Here is a 20,914-nt window from a genome sequence, read left to right on the forward strand (position 1 = left end):
AACAGAAACTATTCGAACTACCAATTTCGCTAAAGTAAAAAACATGAAATCATTGCAGAAAAGGATTTGGGAGATGAAAATATGAATACGCATCATGTAAACGGACACTTTTGATTCGCAGTTGTGGAAAACAGTCTTTAAGCCTTCCACCATGTAGATATGTATAATGCCAATCTTGGGACATCAAATCCTTAATATTTTAAAAGATCAAATTTTGTCAAGATCTAATATCAGACCTCAAGACAGCTGTGTACAATCCAGGTTTTATTGTTTAATGAAACTATCTTCATTCGGGGTGAAACAGGTTACTTGTTAATCAATTAATTTTTTATTTTGAAAGGGAAAAAAGATAGAATAAAGAAGGTGCTGGGTAAGTAATTGGTTTGTGTGTTTAGACGCTGGACTTGCTCTACCATGAACAAAGGTGTTTCAGACTAAATCGTAGGACAAAGCTCCATTTTAACATTGTGGGTGACATTGTAAAACGATGTTTACACTATCATGTGACAAAAAATGTGATTTGCCCATATGTAACACTTTTTTTATCAAACTAGTTTGATAGATTAAGCAGAGCTTAAAGCTGTCTATACTATCAAAGTTTATGTGAAAAAAAAATATGATGTGGCCATATATGGACATGATGATATTACATCACTACCGTATTTGGGCATATCACACTCAAACCAGTTTGATAGTGTAGGCAGAGCTTTAGAATGAGAATATTGAATATGCACACACACTGTTACAATTGCCCGTTCCGCTGAGATTTAAGTTTTTTTTACGTATTAGCTGTCATGATCAAAATGTTACTTCCATATTTTTTGGACATTAAAGAAGGTTCACACAATATTGTGATTATTGCAAGCTTCCTCTTTATACCCTTGACCAATAAATTTCCAAAAAATAATATAACAATATAATTGTATTTTAACAAGTCATCGACCAAATTTATATTGTTCTTCCTTATCCATCACCATAATATTCTAATAACTTTTGAACTTAGAAATATCGATGCTAAACAATTATCTGGCATAGGCAAACATTTAGAATTGATTATAGAGTTATTATATAATCACTATTAGAGAATCAACTAACACAATTACACTACAGCTCAAAATGCAAGCCACCATCGAATAGGCTACATCACAATAAACTTATCTGATCCCAGTTTGAAGCCACTCCTCACTATAAAGCCACATACCACTACACCATTTAATGATAACATAATCTAGCATATATATGCTAACTTACTATATGAGCAAAATGTTTTTTTTTTTAATATTTAGGGCAAATTGCCAAGGATAACCACAAGCGAATTCATTCATTACTTTTCTTAAAGGTGGCAATCTTGTTCATAAGACAGACATAAACACAAGTCTTATTACTTTGGGAGTGGAGTTGTAATTTGCCAACAACATGACAACATTTTGTTACCTTTTTCACGCCAGAGAAGGCTTCTCTTGAGTAGTCTTTCATGGGCCTAGCTTTTGGGAAAACGTCTTCATCATCATCTGGGTGATATGGTGAAAGGGTTTTCTGGGGGAAAATACCAAAAGTCAATAAAGAAAGTTATAGTATATTATAGTGTATATATTATAAGTATAGTACATACTAAACAATACAACCAGATATACATTAAGTAGTAACTTAAATTATCAAAATCCTTGTAAACAACAAAGAAATAAAAGGATGGATACCTTGTTGTCCTTTTCGTTCTCCTCATCCTTGATGGCCTCTTCGATAGATTCAATGGCCTTCTGAAATTTCACCCCTTTGGCAGCCTTTGACAACGCCGCTTTGTGCTCTTTGTACATCTTCAGGCTTTCAACTTTGACCCAAGCACTGTTGAAGAAAAAGTTGGGGAAAAAAAACATTAAAGCTCCGGTACAGGCATGAATTTTAAATATAATATCTGGTTAATTAATTAATATAGCATGAAAATAAAAATCTGAAGTTGAATAAAAATACCAGAAATGTAAAATTCAAGTTATATTACCTATTTAGTCATCTGATAACATTTTTTACCACACCGTTTATTTTTCATAGCTTTTTAAAATGCCTCTCTATTTACAAAATTTGTTTACAAAAGAATAGATTTTACTGTGTAATTTGAACTATCCTCCACTGATAAGTGCTTATTTTCAACAAGCTTGTGTAACACAAATAAAATCCCCAAAATTATGAAACATAGGGGAAACTATAGATCGATAATTATTGAAATGTATGATCAATAGAAAATTTTTGCCCGCACATGGCCTTTAAGATCGCTATCTAAAATAATAATAATCACTATAGCTATGTGGTAGGTTCTTAGAATTTTTTTTATTAAGTGTTGGTTACTAAGATTCATAGTTATTAAAGACACCTTCCCTACGTTTTTTAGATCTAATTTAAGATCACGAACTATATTTAATGTAAAAATAATAATATATGGTCCTATTGCAATAGCTTTTTTCGTCTTTAAATGGTTAAAAATGTGAAAAATAAGTTGATTCTAATAATTATAGCGGCCCGCCATAAATCCCAAAATGCATTGCGCGCGGATTGATATTTTTGTTTTTCTTCTGTAATTCACCCACTTTTCGATTGATCGTGAGGCCAAAACAAATGGAAGACTCCTAACTTTTCAGCGAAAATATCGGGTTTTCCTCAATTTGTATCAACGGAGTCTGGCAAAAATAGAAAGACAATTAATGCAGCAACTATACAACGCCAGGCTAGGTATATAGCTAGCGTACGATGTCCGTACGTTACCGATGTTTACCAGCTAGACCTACAAAACTAAGCCTAGCTAGGCCTAAAGACCGTCCACGAGCTACTTAGGTAGTGCATTGTTTCTCACTTTTTATCATAATTTACCATAAAACGTACATTTAAGACAAGGAATGACCTGGTTTAATGTTTTTAAAGTAATATTAATTTTTAAAGTAATAATAGTAAAATAGTATTATTTTTACAAAACGTCACAAATTGTAGGGAAGGTGTCTTTAAGCAAGTTTAATAATAATAATAATAAGATGTATACAGCGCACATATCACTAAACTAAATTTGACAAAAACCGAAAAAATAAACAAGACCAATCAAACCCACATCGCTGCTTCCGTTTACCAGCAATTTAAGGTTCATAGACTAGCAAGTACATAACTCACAGGTGAGTGATGTGGGTATCTAGCTAAACAAATTAAATCTTACAAATTGCTGAAAGCAGCCGACAGCAGATGTGTCTTAAGCGCACAGTAAATTCGGAACTTTATGGCAATAAAACAGGTACTTAGGCGATAATGCCTTCTTGGGCTGACTGAAGTAAATGCCTGATTTTCAAAAAAAATTTCTGGTATTTTAAATGTGCTTTATTGGTCAAAAAAAAAAGTTGGGCCCTTTGGACCTGAAGAACAGATTGATATTGGGCGAGTCAATGGTTTGGCAACAATGTCAGAGTTCATCTCTGGGGTGAGCTGCAATAAAAGGTTGCTTTGGACTTAAGCCAAGGTAACTAGCAGCCTAAGCTAAGACTTCAGTGAGCTCTTAGATTTATTCAAAGTAATTTGCAATCAACAGTATGCAACCCAACCACACATTCTTTGTAAGAATAATTATTATAATAAGCAGGGGTGGATCCTAAGATGGTACTTACTGGTCCTCAGTACCAAAAAAGTAGACAAAGAAATGCTGCTTTTTAGCTGCTGGCTTCTTCACATTCTTCCATGGTTTCACAATCTGTAGAGAATAGTGTAAAAATGCTGTTTTAATCCCAAAAAACTAATTCAATAACCTTTTAACCTTTTTTATATCAAAATAATGACCCAAGAATCAATGTTTTTTTTACGTGATTTACTACGTGATTATTTTCCAAATTAATTACAGCTTAGAAAGTTGTTCAATTTCATCAAATTACTTTAAAAAAACAGTCAATCTCACTCAATACAAAATCCTATAAATCCACACCCACCCAAAAAGTAATCATAATTATCTAAAAAATGCTTTTAAATTTTCTTATATTCTATGTTCATAAATTTATCTAATTCAACAACAAAATGCAATCTTATCGACAACAATCCCAGTAAACCGGCGTTATAAGGCCTCATAAATGCTTTCTAGGCCACCCGGCTTCGCGGCCAAATTCAATCAAACAACGAGAATAATAATCCACTCACCCGGCCAGGCCACGCTGGGAAACTGCTCATTTTGGCCCTGCAAAAATGAAAACAATAAAGCCGGTAATGTTCCAATTTCAGTATATCTGCAGTGTATGTGTAATAATAATGAAATATTTTTACTACTTACCACACCAAATCTCCAATAACAAACCCAGAATCGGATTTTTGTTCATCTTGACTACCTGCTTTCTGTTCTTCCGCCATGATAGCTAGCGTTGCTTTTCAATTTTTAAGCGTGGGTCGAGCGCCACCTATAGTTTCCCTAAAAATTCAAAATCAACAAACGCTAGCAGGTTGTGATATTAACAAATTTCGATATAGCGCCATCTATAAAGTTAATAAAATAAACTTTTTATTAGCTAGTGTATGAAATAAATAACTCTTATCTTGCTTAACACACAAAAAAACATCAAAACACCCACTAATGTAAGGGTATTAATGTTGACAGGCATTTAATTAACACATACGGTATGCATTTTTTACATAGCATTCATGTGAAGCATTTTTTTGATAAAAAATGTGTGTTCATTTTTTGATAGATATATGGACTCATCATGCAACCTTACTGTCTAAATTCTGAATAAAGCAATTATTACTACAGCCTACAAATCATATACAAATATATTACACCAAAAAGTGTTTGATCACTTACCACAATTACATGTAAAAGCTGTTAATAGGGGTCGTGGTGGTTCTCATCCAAGCTGACCATCTTCCATTAGCTGGTGTCTGGAGAAAACTCCATTGCACTAAGATGAGTTACCACCAATGCGAGACATTGCGGTGAGAACTGAATATTTTATTTTATCTGAACAATCATGATCTGACGTTCACCATAGTGAAAAGATATAGATTTATATTTATTTATTAATTTTTTTAATTATTTATTTATTTATTGACTACATTTGGAATTGTTATTATATATACTTTTTGAATTATTTTTTTCTGGTGGAGCTAGCCTTAAAGCCCTCTGGGCTTATTTAAGTTTCTCCAGCATTTAAATAAAAAACTCTCAACTCTTATCTATCTTATTCAAATTGAATTGAATTTAATTTGTTTGTCTGACCCATTAAAAAAATGAACTTTCCCACAATATCATTGCAAACCAACACAAAATTAAAAGCTTCTAAAAACAAAATACTCATAAACAGTTTATTAAATTTTCAATACAAATTATATATGTATACGATTTTGCAGAAGTACTTTTTGATTGAAAAAACCATTGGACGGAATTTTTGAGAAATAAATCACTAGAAACATAGATAACACTAAATTAATTAATTAAATAATAATATAATTATACATTATTTAAAATCTATTTACAAACAAACAATTTACAAGAACTCAACGCTAGTAAAATACGCAAAGCAGTTTTTGCTGCATTTTCTAAATAAAGACAAACCTACTGACTACATTATGTTGACTTTTATCAATTACTTTTGAAACCACAATGCACAAAAGCAAACGTATTGACGGCAATCGCAACGCCTGACCACTCATCTGTTACTAAAAAACTGTTGATTATCACACATTACTAAGAAAATCGCAATGCACAAGAGTTTTGATGGTGATGCATCAAAACTTTTTGCGACTCTTTCACGCATTAGCAACATTTTTATCCCATTTCGGAAGATGAAGCGTTTTGAATCAAAATGCTTCGCCACACCTCTGTCATCCTTTCCAACAGTCAATATTCTTGAATGTAAATTTTTATTAATAGTACGGCACCTCCTTATTTTTCACATTTTTTCTCTGCTGCAAACTATAAATAACTTTCATACAGCTACTCCCCAAACCCAGAACTAATTATAAACCAGTAATAAATATAACTACAATAGACAATATTGTTTGTGTAGATAAGAGCACATATATTTAAATTATAAATGATTAAAATATGTTTCAAGTAGAGTCTAAATTTAAAATTATTCCAGTGAAAACCTTTTTTTAATTCATTTATCAATAAAAAATATGATTATCATTCATCAGACGTTTAAGTATATCGATTAAAAGCAAATTTTGGTAAATCTGTCAAACAAAAGGTTTCGGGTGCGGTAGAACCTCTTGGTGCGGTTGCGTTATCTGCACCTTGGTTTGTATTCGCTGAATAGTCGCTTGTGTTAGTGGTACGCCCTCTGGAAGCAATCGTACATCTCCTCCCGACTCCGAGGAGTTTGTGAAATGATGAGCAAACATATCACCTGCAAAAAACGTTTAATAATTAGACATTTTTTGGAATAGTGAATTTATTTGGAAAACTTTGTGTTAGTATGCAAATCAAAACCAATGAAATCACATCAGCCAATGCAGTACTGCATAATGACAACAATTCAAACAAGATTTTAAAATTTAGCGTTCTTAACTTAAAAGTGTAAATTAAAACTTCAAAGTCAGGTGTTGCCTTATGACATGTAAATCAAACATATTTTTTTTAAATTGTCCAACACACAGACGCAAAGATTGTCAATATGCTAATCAATGTCTAGATGGCTATTTACTTGAAGTAAGGGTGGGGAAATTTTGGGGAAATAACATATATAACAATCATAATGTTAAGCTCACAATTTCATTTGGAATTTTGTTTAATTCAGTGGCCATATTCACCAATCACACTTCAGTGAGATATTTTACTTTTAACAGATATTAAGATTTCACAAAAGTGGTATAAAAATATTTTCAAAATATTAAGTGTAAATGTTTTTCTTAGTCTAAGTGTGATCGTTGAATATGGTCACTGCTGGTCCCCACCAATGTCTATAAATAGAACATTTTGTTATTGCTATTATTACAGTAATAATCTTTATTGCAAGTATTATCATATGTTTACCGGTAAATTAATTAATGCTATTGACAATGATATTGTACATGAGCCAATAATAATAATGTATTGGTAAGAAAGCAGTATAATGAATAAAACAATTTAACATTATTTTATTGGTAATGGATTTTAAGCAATGTTATAGGTTGAAAACTGTGCATAAATTAACAGGATGGCACATGTACAGGTTAAGCAAAAAAATGGTAGGAAGAAAAATGCTGGGGAGAAACAATCTACAAGATGGGAAGTGAAATTTGTTAGAGGTAAAAGGGAATGTATTTCTTGATAAAACATACACACAATCTAAACAAGATAAATACAGATACTTGCGTTGGGACACCCATATTCAGATGACAATCCTATTATTTCCAACAGCTATTCAGAAAAACACCCCTATTAAAGGGGCACATTGTTGGGTTCTAAAGGTGTCGCCTTAATTCTTTGTTCTACTGAGTTATTTTAATAAAGCAAAAAAGTAAAGGAATATGCTTTAAAAATAAAGTAAAACAAGTTTGAAAAAAAATAACTATAACAAATCAAAAAGGAACCAACAGGAATTCCACACCACAAAAAACCCATAAAATCATAAATAATAGAACTAATATGGTTGGAAGTTAGAAATAACAAATAAAAACAAAGAAACAAAAGAAAAGGTAATTATAAATAAAGTGTTATGGATTATTTCAAAGTAAAAAATACTAAAATAGAAAACAAATAGCAGCAATTATCAAAAGGACAACTAAACAATATCAAATTGTTTCAAAAAGTAGCTCAACAACAAAACAACAGTAAAAACGGAAGAGGAGAAGAAACAGAGATGGCAATTGAATTGCGTTGGTAGGCCTAGCAACATAAAACGCAGTAGATAAGTATAAAATAATAATGATAAATAGAATGTAGCATCAAAATGCTTGATAGCAACTTAAAAAGGCTGAATGGCACTGAACATAAATGGTGGTACAGTATAACAAATTCTACATACAGAACGATAAAAGCAGGAATTAAAGGTAAATGGGTTAAGGGGTCAAAGTAGTAGCCAAAACAGTTATGGTAGTAAGAACGATGTTCGGAAAAAAACGCTAGTAGTAGAAATGTTAAGAATAATAAATGCAGCAGACATCCAAAATTCTAGGTAGCTAAAAAAGTTAAGATAACATGCTGTAACCAATAACAATAACAAAAGAGAGTAGCTGTAGACATGCTGAGCGATACAGGTATTTACATGCTACCTGGCGGTGAATTTGTGTGCTTTGGTTGCAGCAGATGTATTGGATGACTTGATAGATACTAGCGTCTCAACAGAGGAATCTGTGCCGCGGATCGAAAGATTTGAATCCACTGAAAGAAATTTTTTTCAAGTTGATAATATCTTTTTTTAGAAATGAAACCATTCATCATTAATCTCCATATAAACAGACAACATGCATGTACATAACCTAACCCATTTAATGTAATATTTCCTAAATGTATTTTTTTTAATGTACTCTTGTTCTTAAGTATTAAACACTCACAAAAAATCAAATTGTTTTAGAAAAAAATGAAATACAAGAAAAACAACAACAGAAACAGCAACATTAGTAGGCCTACTATTAGCACACAAAAATCATTATACTGTAATAACCTTAATCTTAAAACAATACACTGCAACAGATCTGGTTAGATCTGGTAAAGAGTTAAGAGCCATTGTCTGTAAAAATCAAAGATTTGGTGGCAGATGTAAAAAAATGGATTTCTCTCAAATTTTTACCATGAATAGACATTTCAATAAAAAGCATATCTACAACATTCATTTTAATTTTTAGCCTCCGTTACCATGACAACGGTCAATTATCCAAATTTTTATGTTTTTGCCATTTTTCACAGATTTTCTATATTGAAAAAGTACAAACTTATATACTTATTTTAACCAAAAATACTTACAGTATACAGTTTTTGTTTATAGCAGTGTAAACAACACGTATTGAGTTCCATTTAATGTAGAAAAAAAAAATTTACAAAATGGAGTTTGGTTGATACCATTATTTTAAAAAGGGGTGTTTTTAAAAAATATTTTTTTTATAAAAGTATACCTCATAAACGTACCTATAACTTCCAAAGTGGTGTTTTTATATCAATATGGTTTTGTAATTTGATAGTCAATAGGTTTGTCAACAATAATCACGAAAAAAACACTGGGGTAAATTTCGTACATAGGTTTTGTGTTGCCAGGAAAATACGAAAAATACAAAAAAATACAAACAAAATATCAACAAACAAAACACATGAAACACAATTTAAATATGGCTAATCCAATAATAAAATGTATATGTGGCTTATCATAATGCTACTAGAGTCATACGAATAGTTTAGATAAAATAGGAGAATGTGTTGCCAGGTTTATTTCAATTAATTGCCAGAAAAACAGTATTTTGCATTGAAATATTTAGATGATGGAAAATAATGTTAAACTTTGAAATAATTGCGTCAATGGTTTTTATAAATTTTTACATCTATTTTGTGTAAAGAGATACAGAAAGACCTCCCAAAAACTCTGACCTTGTAAATAGGTCATTTGAGGTAAAAAGGGGTCAGAATGCAAAAGAGGACAGGTCCCCACTTTCCTACAACTATTAATGTTTGATCAAAATTTACAAGATAGTTCATAACAATTCTCAACAATTTTCATTTTTGACCTATAGTGTTACCTTAGCAACCATTTCTATGTGTAACTAAGGAAAGTAATTTTTAAAAAACGTAAAAAATGGCGTTTTTATGAATACAAAGAATTTATTGCATTTGTAATTTTTCTCAATTTTACTTCTACTGCATTCTAATAATCTTAAAGTGATGACAAACTTGACCTTGTAAATTCATTCATTTTGAGGTCAAATGAGGTCAACATTTTACCATAGTAACTGTTTCTATGCGAAAATATTTAAAAAATAAGGGGTTTTTCATAAATACAAAACATTTTGCCAAATTTACTTTAAATACTGAATCTTAATAATCTCAGAATAAAGGTAAAAAATTGACCTTTAGTGTTATCTTAAACCTGTTTACAAAAAAAAAATTATATTTTACATATTGAGGTCAAATGACATCAACATTTTACCTATAGTGTATTGTAGCAACTGTTTCTATACGTAACTAAGTACAATATTTTTAATATGGGGTTTCATGACTACAAACAATTGATTACATATAAGCTTTACTGCTTTTCCCAAATTTACCTATCTACTGAATCCCAGAAAATATCTGACCTTGTGAAAGGGTCATTTGTTGGGTCAAATTATATCAAAATGTATTATTTATGTTATCTTAGAACCTGTTTCTATGCGTAACTAAGGATAATTGTTTTTTTTAATACAGTTGAACCTCCCGTAAGTGGCCGCTTACGGGCTGTGACCCCCGATAAAGGGCCAAAATCACGTATTATGGCTATACACGATATTCTTAACGAAGCGAGCCTCTCAATTTTCCAGCTAATTGTATTATTATTTATAACCAGGTGGTTTAGTATTTTTTAGCATTTTCAGACAAATTTTAAAAGCTTTTATCATATGAAAAATGGTCGGTCAAAATCTGTGTAGTTTTCTCATCTCTTCACAGTAATGTTTTTAAAACAAAATAAAGAAATACAATAAACATGGACCTCTAATTCATAGGTCCATGCAATAAGTATCACATTTTTCGGGTGGCCGCTTACGGGAGGTCATTTATCATACAAAAAATCTCATTTTTAGTATAAAAAGGTGCCCACAGCTGCTTACGGGAGGTGGCCGCTTACGGTAGGTACCAAATGCACTAATTAGATAGGAAGAACAAACAGGCTTTTCAAAGTGCGTCCGTTAAGGGAGGTTGCCGCTTACGGGAGGTGCCCGCTGTAAATAAAATATGGGGTTTTCATGAATAAAAATAATCACAGAAGAAAGTCCTTACGAATATGACCTTGTGAAACGGTAATTTGAAAATGCAAATAAGGCATGCCTGCTAATAATCTACAAATTAAAATCTAATAAGTATAAAAATTCTAAAGAATATCTCAATTTTAGTTACCATAGTAACTGTTGCTAAGGGAAATTAAATAATTATCAGATAATCATTAATTAACAATTAATACTGAATCCAACCATCACATTAAAAAAAAATATAGAATTTAAAACCAATATTTAATATAAAGTGTGATATTTTACATGCTGACCTTAAATGAAATGAAATTTCACATCAGGGCTTCAATATTTGTTATGTAGCATTAACATACCTGAGTATATCATTGACTTTTGATTGGTTTAAATTTGGGATGGGGAAAGTGGTGGATCCAGGAGTTTGAAATAGTTAGGGGTTGGAGGCGAGGGTCTAAAAACTTAACGTTATGTCCTATCTTTTGCATTGCAATTTTTAACTTGGGGTGGATGGGGGCTTGGAGAAAGGGGGAGGGGGTGGGATGGAGGAGTTTGAATCCGTCTATTGGTTGGGGCGATGGTAGCGGCAGTGTGGGTGGTGCTTGAATGCATGTATTTGACACTCTATAGTGGTTGATCGACCAAAGTGTTACAGTTTATCTTTTTGTAGTTATTGTCGGGGTGGGGGGGGGGGGGGGGTGGTGGGGGGGGGGGGGGTGGTGTGGGTGGTAGTCGAAAGTGGTGGTGGATGGGCATGTAGGATCTGCTTAGGTTAGCAAATAAAAGAAGTAAAAAAATGAAAGAGGAGCTTAAAAATAAGAGAGGAGTAATCTGTTGCAAAGATTAAAATTCACAACGATCTGATAATTTATTCAAATTTCCAGAGGATATAACCTATAAAATGACATTAAAACTGGGAATTACAGAATCTATAATTAAAAATATTGTTTTTTTTTCTCACAACACAACTAGAACTATATAAAACATTAAGAATTTTTCTGACCAATGAGTTTCAAATCAGATAATCAAAGAAAATAAAATGTTTTTACTAATATACCATGTTTTTTTTTTATAAAAATGCCTATGTTTCTCGCAACACTGCTTGTAGATTTTTAAATTACCCCAGTATTTTATTTTAGAAATCAATTAATAAACATTAGAACTACCTATTTGTAATAAATCAGCTAAAAAAATACACCACTTTGGGCGTTATGGTGAAGTAAAGTTTAGTTGCATTTAACAATTTAAAAAAAGTGAAAAACACCCCTTTTTAAATAAATGGTATCTCCCAAAGTATGAAATCAAAAATTTTAAAAAAATGTGAAACAGGTACACAATGCATTGTTTTTATGCATACACTAATTATTTTTTATAATTAAATGAACAAAACAAAAATATCGTTCATCAAAGTAGTACCAATATCCATTTTAAAAAACCTTAAAAAAGGACAAAATTTGTCAAAAACACAAATTTGGCCGTTGCCATGGAAATATATGTGTGAAATAAAAAATACTTCATATTTGATTTCTCTCAACACATATATAGCCATGTGCAAAATTTGAAAGAAATCCATTTTTTTGAGTCTGCCACTATTTTTGATATTTCTTTGATTCTTACAGACAATGGCTCTTAAACATTATGGTCTATCTAAATCCAGTTTTATCTGGTATGAAGTAGATGAAGCAGGGTTAATGCAACAACACATGATTTATACATCCAGTTTGATCTGGTATGAAGTGGAGATGCAGAGTTTATACATCCAGTTTGATCCAGCTTTATCTGGTATGAAGTGACATGATGCAGAATGCAACAACACATGATCTATACATCAGTTTGATCTGGTATGAAGTGGAGATGCAGAGTTTATACATCCAGTTTGATCTAGCTTTATCTGGTATGAAGTGACATGATGCAGAATGCAACAACACATGATCTATACATCAGTTTGATCTTGTATGAAGTGGAGATGTTTATTATACAGGATTTATCTACATCCAGTTTGATCTGGTACAGTATAAAGGGCATGATGCAGAGTTAATGCAACAAGACATGATCTATCTACATCCAGTTTGGTATATAAAATGCATGATACACAGAGTTTAATCTAATAAAAATCAGAATGATTAAGCTGTATCTAAATCTGGTTTGAAGCAGTAAAAACAAGAATAAAGCGGTTAAAGCCATGAGATAATCTTGAACAGCACACCTTTCTAAAGCATTTGATGATGTTAAAGGCAAACAAAACCACTCACAAACCACTTACAAACACATGTTTGAAATACAAACATCAAGCACATTAATGTAGCACTAAATCCCAGATTTGTTCCTCATTAGCATGCTATGTTGAGAGCTAACTTCAGCCCAAGTAACATGCTTTGTTCTCACATGACTTTTTGGTTTTTTAGGCTCGTGCTCTGGGGTAGCCTCGCTAGAATTTGAAGGCACGATTGCTGGAAATTTTACAGTCTTTGTGGCGCTGTGAACATTGCTAGTTTTAACGACTAGCTGACGAGGCTTTCCTAATGAAAAACAAACATGCAAGTCATGCTCAACTAAACATATAAATAAAATGACATTTAATTAATAATTAACAATAACATTCAATTATTCGACCTAACAATAATATAATAATATAACAATTTATATAGCGCACATATCCACTAAAAGTGTTCAAGGCGCTAATCACAACACTGTTTGCTCCACACCTTTAGTGATGCAATTTTCAAACAAAAAAACCAAACCAAACACAAGCGTTTTCCAATAATTTTGCAATAAGATATTTCATTTTGTGAGATTGAGACAACTAACTTAAGGTTTGGTGTTTTTTTTCACCACTGTATACTAAAGTTCATTTAAGTAACACTATATTATATTATACTGGACTATATTTTGTCTTAAATGATGTTTACCATTATAAGTTTGTTTATTTAAGCATGATTCCCACTTTGAAGCAACGCAATGCAAGTGAGTTGACCAATCACAACAGTTCAGACAAACCATTACATTGTGATTGGTCAAATTACTTATGGTGGGAGTATATTCTCATGTGAAGTGACTATTCAATGCATTCCACCAATAATTAATAAAAATTATAAATAAATAATAAAATTATTATTAACAACAATATCTACTGGCAATCAATACAAGAAAGCCTACACCTGCAGCCCAAAACATGCTTATAAGCTGGAGTTATTATACCATGGAGAACTCCTGAAATTACAAAGCAACCATTGTTTATAGCCATTGCCATGGTGACTAGCAATTGAATATCCAATAAACATAACAAAAATGAAGACAGTTATTACCATCTGTCCCACTGCGACTATCTGAAAATTAAAGAGAGTTAGTTTTTGTTGACAAAGAAACGAAAAAGTTTTTTAATTGAGGAAAATTGTTTTTTTTTGGTCTGAATTAGAATCACTATATATTTTATTTTGGCCAATTACCTAAACACTAAACACATAGGCAGTACAGTATTTAATAGAGAATGTGTATTATCTGGAGTATGTCTAGACCAAAAGCATGGTAATATTAGGGTCTAGACCCAAAGAATGGTGTAATTAAAGCCAAACGCTGTTTGTGTTAGGCCTAGCCTAGTTATCAATTTTTTATTGCATTTTTGGATGTTTTTATTGCATTATAAGATCGTATTAATTAATCAAACCCAAACACAATGCCAAAATCTTGTCTGTCCAAGCAGGTGACATTTGTGTGTTTTAAATTGTATTTTGATCGATGAATCAATATTGGACAAAAGGACAAGACAACTGAAGCATCATCACAATTTGGCTAGTTTATAGTTCTCAATCCTACTGTAAATAGCAATATCCAGCTTTGTAGCATAGCAGGTGGCAGCCTAAATTCCTATGTAAATCATATAAAAACCTTGGGTCTGAACATACTCTAAAGTAGTTCAGGTTTGTACTAACCCTGGACTAAGGTAACCTTGGATTAAAATAACCCTGGACTAAGATAGTCCTGGATTAAATTAATCCTAGACTAAGGTAGTCCTGGATTAAAATAACCCTGAACTAAGAACCATGGACTAAGGTAGTCTTGGATAAAAATAACCTTGTTTGAACTAAGATAGTCCTGGATTAAATTAATCCTAGACTAAGGTAGTCCTGGATTAAAATAACCCTGAACTAAGAACCATGGACTAAGGTAGTCTTGGATAAAAATAACCTTGTTTGAACTAAGTTAGTCCTGGATTAAACTAATTCTGGACAACATAGTCTTGGATTAAGATAACCCTGGAAGAAGGTAGTCCTGGATTACACTAATACTAGACTAAATCTGGACTAAGCCTGGCATAAAATCGTAGCTTAATCTTAATGAAAAGAAAATGTGAATGTTATACGTACTTGCTGTGCGGATAATGCGAGTTTTTCGTTGAGTTGTGTTTGAAGGTGTGGAAGATCCTGTGCTAGAATCACTGAGTTTTGACGTAAAGCTACTCTTTGAGGACCTGATATGCTTCAGACTGCCTTTCTTGGTTAGATTTGATTTACTTGATTTTGGTGAGATTCCTTTGCTCTTAGACGAGCGCCGTTTGGATTTTGGTTTTTCCTCATCGTTGTTGTTTCCCTCTGGTGTGTCGCAGAGACCCTTGGCGGCAGCTCTGGCGATGATGTCAGAAGCTGTCAAAGCTTCATCCTATTCAGAGAAAGCGGGAGAAATTAGAGTAAATCTATATTTCTTTATTTCATAATAATCTATCAATAATTATTTTATAATTGTAATATTTACTGCTGTCCATAAAAAAAAAGATCAAATAACAAAATAAGAGAAAAATGACAATCATCAATACTTGCATCCAAGTTGCTTACACTCTGATACAATATTAAGTCAAGGGCAGGAAGACAACAGTGACAAACATGATACAGTAGGTACTGGGACACAATCTGTAGGCCTACTCTTTTTAAAATAGATGTTTATCAAGAGCTTTTTGTACACATGTTCCCATCATGCACAAAAAACTAACAACTCAACATCCAAATCAAATAATGAGTTAAGAACAAAGTAGTTCTTGAAATTATGCCAACTCATAAGTTTGATTTCTTTCCAATGAGCCATCTAAAGTCCCATTTCCTACGTTTTTTAGATCTAATTTATGGTCACAAACTACTTTAGTGTAAAAATAAATACTATATGGTTTTATTGCGATAACTTAGCGGTTAAAAATGTGAAAAAGAAGTTGATTTTAATAATTTAAGCAGCCCGCTATAAATCCCAACATGGATTGATATTTTCGTTTTTCTTCTATGATTCATCCACTTTCGATCGATTGTGAAGGCAAAAAAAAAATGGAAGAAGCGTAACTTTTCAGCAAAAACACCAGGTTTTTCCCAATAGATTTTGGCAAAAACATAAAGACAATTTATGCAGCAACGTCAGGCTAGGCCTATAGCTAGCATACGATGTTCATATGTTACTACTGTTACCAGCTAGGTTTACAAAACTAAGCCTAGCTAGACTCTGCCTGAAGATCGTCCATGAGAGAACATACGCCAGCTACTTAAGTAGTCCATTGTTTCTCTCTTTTTATCATAATTTACCCTAAGACAAGGAATGACCTGGTTTAATGTTTAGTAATATGCATTATTTTTATCAAATAGGAAATGTTATAGATATCATTGATAATACCAACATTTACAGGAATATGAACGTTTATTATTCAAATTTGATTCTTTTTTTTAATCAATCAAAAAAATAAAACAGATTGTTTGTTATCTCTTATGACGTCTTGTATTAATTACTTGGGCATTTCTCCATTTTACATTATAACTCTTTCTGGATTTTCTGCTAATTAAATGCTATATTTGGAAATGGTGTGTTGCGGAAATCTGCATTGAACATCGTTATTGTTTGACAGCTAGCGACTAAATTAAATCTTATACATTATAGTTTGTCTTATCCTTGCTGTATCGGACAGCTGCTTTCACTTCCTTGCGGTTTTTTCTTTATAAACGTGATGGAAATAAGGCTCTGTACAACCTTCATCGATCAATTCCAAATAACAATAAATGTACTTTTAGCTGAATATTTTAATTAAATTTAACCTGATATATTGCAAGTATTAATTACAAAGAAACAAAATTATACCAAAATTGTTCTAAAAATAAATCACTGATCTACACAAACTGATTTAAATATTTTGCAGTTTTATTATTTTTATATAATAATAAAAAGTTTAAACTGTTTTGAAACAAATTTTGGTTCACAAAAATTCTCAAAATGTTGAAGTAGTCAAAGTTGAAGAACGTACGTGTACAGTACATTACGTTATCTTTTCGAAAACTAAAGTCGTAATGGCACTGGAATTTTTTTTTTTTTGGTAGAACTATAAAATAGTAAGTTTTACCATAATAACTCCTCACTTGAAGACTTACATGGTAATTTCAGCAAATCAAGAAAGTTTGTATACGGACAGTGGTACATTTTCCTTCTTGTAGTCTCAATAAGAGATTCACTAACATTAGTCCAGTGTGAGTGTAGTTGGTATCTATGCAGCCATTTTGGTTCATAAGAAAGTGTCCACTTAAAAGAGGTGACCCATTATTAGGGATGTCCCAAAGGAGAGTTTCTACTGTATTTGTTTGTATCAAAATATCATCTGCAAAAAGCTTTTCTTCTACATACTGTATGTCACTAGGGCAATATTGCGTAAACAGTGTTCTCAAAGCACCACCTTTACAGTATACAGTGTACAACACAGAAAATAAATTCAGGTTTTACCTCTCTACTAATCACTGCAACAAAACAGCCTCCCATCAACGGGGACGGATCTATTTTAAGAAACTTTGCGGATGATTGATTTTCTAGGTCTTTTGGCGTCAGAGGTAGTACAGGTGGAATGAGGCGAAATGAATTCTTTGATCCATTATTCCTTGAATTCAGATACTCTGTTACTTTCGTGACGACATTTTCGTTCTCTGCTTCGTGAATAGAACATGTCGTATAAACGACCGCTTGTACTTTTGGAACTAAAACAGAACAAATATGATAATGTATTTCAGTAATAGATTTAAATGCAAATTATTGAAAAATCCTTTTAAACTTATGGGCCAATTTCAAATAAATTTCTTTTTTAACCAGTACCTCAAACTAATCACAGTAGTTTCTTGAGAATGTGTCTTATTGTTATATAAAATTATAATTAAACAAGTTTTCAGGGTCCATCAACAGAAACATGCTTGTTTAAAATTGAGTTAGGGGGCGACATTGGCCATGGGAAAAAATCTTGGTATTAACCATGGCCATGAAACATGGACACAAAGACAAAGAGCATGCATCTTTTTAAGAGTGCAAACAAAGATAATGTAATGGTCATTACATTATTTACACAACACGACATTGATGAAAATAAGCAACACAAACATTAATCTTACATTTCATAGCATGTTTCAAAGTATCCATGTGTCTTGAGACTAGGCCATCAAGTTTATCCTCATCTGTGTTTTCCTGGGATAGTTCTCGTAAAATACTCGCATCTGAAAGCATTCAAAGATTGCCATATTAGGTTAAAAGATTGCCATGTTAGGTTAAAATATTGCCATGTTAGGTTAAAAGATTGCCATGTTAGGTTAAAAGATTGCCATATTAAGTTAAAAGATTGCCATGTTAGGTTAAACGATTGCCATATTAAGTTAAACAATTGCCATATTAGGTTAAAAGATTGCCATATTAGGGTAAAAGATTGCCATATTAGGTTAAAAGATTGCCATATTAGGTTCAAATATTGCCAAAATACTCGCATCTGAAAGCATTCAAAGATTGCCATATTAGGTTAAAAGATTGCCATGTTAGGTTAAAATATTGCCATATTAAGTTAAAATATTGCCATATCGTGTTAAAGAAGTTAAAAGATTGTCATATTAGGTTAAAAGATTGTCATATTAGGTAGGATTGCAGTATTTTAGCTAATATTGCATATTATTATGTTAAATGATGTTGATGGTAATATTAGATCATTAGATTACTAAGATTGCCATATTAAGTTAAAAGATTACCATATTAAGTTAAATGATTACCATATTAGGTTAAAAAGATTGCCATATGATTATTATGATTGTCATATCAAGTTAAAGATTGCCAGATTAAGTTAAATATTTGTAAGTAATATTAAGTTAAGTATACAAAAGACATTTTGTTTTTGCTTGCAACAGTCCATCAATAAACTGTACTTTATTCATTTTTTTTATAGTACACATCCTAAATGTGATTATTGTGTGCCCTCTATAAAATGAACAGCTCATTGAACAAGAAACTTGATTATAAAATTGGAAATCAAAAAACATTAATTATTCAGACTTTACAACAATTAACAGCTTACAGTTTTTAGAGAAACACAACTTAAGCTTACTTAAACATTTTAAGACCTACAGATCAATGAAGATAATCATTAATTAGGTAGGCTAAAGGCTATGGGTGATTGAACAATTTCAAAATGACATCTATTACAAGGTTTTAATAGTGCTACGTGAGGGCCAGCCTGGCAGGGAGCAAACTGTCATCAAAGAAAGGCACGCTGTGCTGTGTTTGGTGTGAAAAACAACACATAAATACCATTCCCATGGTAACCAAGATAGAGAACTAAAATATAACCAATCAGATGACAATACTATGAGCATGATTACATTTAAATTTAAAATTAAGTTATGTCTATGGCTGGTTATCATTAGAAAATTATTATTATAATAAATGACATTAGAACCTTGTTTTTTTACGAAATGCATACTTCTATTACGCAGTTAATTTCATTTCATTTATTTATTCGATCAATAAACATTAAAATAATACAGAACAGAAACAAAGCACAATGAAAAGCAAAACAAATACTATAACTCAAAGAATCAGTTGCCCCTTAAAAAACATCGAAATACAAAAAAATATTGCACCAAGTAAAACATCTGTACAAGCTTATTAAAAAGTCTCTTTTGGTGTCACTTTGTGATGCCACAATGCCTATCATATTGTATTTGTTCCACAGTTTAGAAGAAGTGGTGTCTTTAATAACGAGATGATTATTATCAATATCAATTATTACATGCCAGTTTCCTACTAGGACTATTGGAAAAAAAGAGGTGTGTTCAATAAAAGGGAAATTAACATTGATGTTAGGGTGTAATTTTCAACAAAAGAAATTATCTCATGGTTAGAAAGTACAATATTGTTATTATCAATTACTATTATCATTATTCAATTAAGGAAACACCTTTGGGACCCAATAAAGCATCTCCTTAATTGGTGTGTCCACTGAATAGTGTTAAAACATTATCTGGTTCCTAAGAAGTGTCTCCTTTTAATTTATAGAGGTGTCCCCTTAATAGGGGTGTCCACTGAATAGGGTTATGCCTTCATTAGGCCAACAAGAAAGTGTCCCCCTTAATATAGGTGACTGTGCCTTTAATAGGGGTGTCCACTGAATAGGGTTATGCCCTTCATTTGGTCCACAAGAAAGTGTCCCCCTTAATATAGGTGAGCCCTTAATAGGGGTGTCCACTGAATAGGGGTAGGCTGTAGTGTTATTAGAACAATTGCCCCTCATTTGGTCCACAACAAAGTGTCCCCCTTAATAGAGGTGTCCCTTTCTTAATATGAGTGTTCAATGGAGGGGTTCTACTATATCAATTATTACACATTAGATAGAAGAATGACCTTCTTTTTCTTGTAGTGATTTTGGAGTGCAAATGAAGACTCTATAATCTTAATAATAACAGACAGAATAAAAACATAGTTAGACTAAATCAATATTAATCAATTCCAATCAATTATCACACTAAAGCAGACCTAATTATTTTTATAAAATCAATACAACTTGAAATGTACACCGACTTCAAGGTGAATAGACAGAATAGGTAATTATTTGTAAGTTGGAAAGATCTGTGTGTTAAAAGTTTCATTTTATTGCATTGTTTGGTTTAAAAACTTTATGTTTGATCATTTTTACTCTTAATAAAGAGTATTTTGTTATTTAAACTCTAGTTGGAAAAATCTGTATGTGAAAAGTGTCATTTTAATGTATTGTATGGTTTCAAAGCTGAATGGTTACAAATTT

General features: G+C 31.9%; 2 protein-coding genes across 9 annotated transcripts in view; both read right to left on the bottom strand.

Annotated features, from left to right (window-relative positions):
* The window catches only part of LOC144842657 (uncharacterized), a 37,880-nt gene extending 33,504 nt beyond the window's left edge, over nt 1-4,376 (bottom strand). The window contains exons 1-5 of the mRNA XM_078699158.1: nt 4,286-4,376; nt 4,156-4,192; nt 3,636-3,718; nt 1,698-1,842; nt 1,435-1,536 (exon numbers count right to left, since the gene is read on the bottom strand). Coding sequence (XP_078555284.1) covers nt 1,435-1,536; nt 1,698-1,842; nt 3,636-3,718; nt 4,156-4,192; nt 4,286-4,362 — 444 coding nt within the window. The 5' untranslated portion in view covers nt 4,363-4,376. The remainder of the gene's footprint in view (nt 1-1,434; nt 1,537-1,697; nt 1,843-3,635; nt 3,719-4,155; nt 4,193-4,285) is intronic.
* A 926-nt stretch (nt 4,377-5,302) lies between these two features.
* Nucleotides 5,303-20,914, bottom strand: part of LOC144842645 (putative methyltransferase NSUN7) — a 34,420-nt gene continuing 18,808 nt past the window's right edge. For 3 of the 8 annotated variants that reach the window (XM_078699136.1, XM_078699135.1, XM_078699143.1), the window contains 5 exons: nt 18,246-18,347; nt 17,593-17,840; nt 15,219-15,510; nt 13,118-13,373; nt 6,226-6,356 (listed from right to left, as the gene is read on the bottom strand). In XM_078699136.1, coding sequence (XP_078555262.1) covers nt 13,162-13,373; nt 15,219-15,510; nt 17,593-17,840; nt 18,246-18,347 — 854 coding nt within the window. In that variant the 3' untranslated portion in view covers nt 6,226-6,356; nt 13,118-13,161. Of the gene's footprint in view, nt 6,357-8,195; nt 8,312-13,117; nt 13,374-14,063; nt 14,181-15,218; nt 15,511-17,592; nt 17,841-18,245; nt 18,348-20,914 lie in introns of those variants that run through there. The other 5 variants (XM_078699138.1, XM_078699140.1, XM_078699139.1 and 2 more) reach the window with 5 other exon arrangements.

The sequence above is a fragment of the Antedon bifida genome, chromosome 5 (genome assembly GCF_963402885.1).
Source record: "Antedon bifida chromosome 5, ecAntBifi1.1, whole genome shotgun sequence".
In the NCBI taxonomy this organism is placed as follows: Eukaryota; Metazoa; Echinodermata; class Crinoidea; order Comatulida; family Antedonidae; genus Antedon; species Antedon bifida.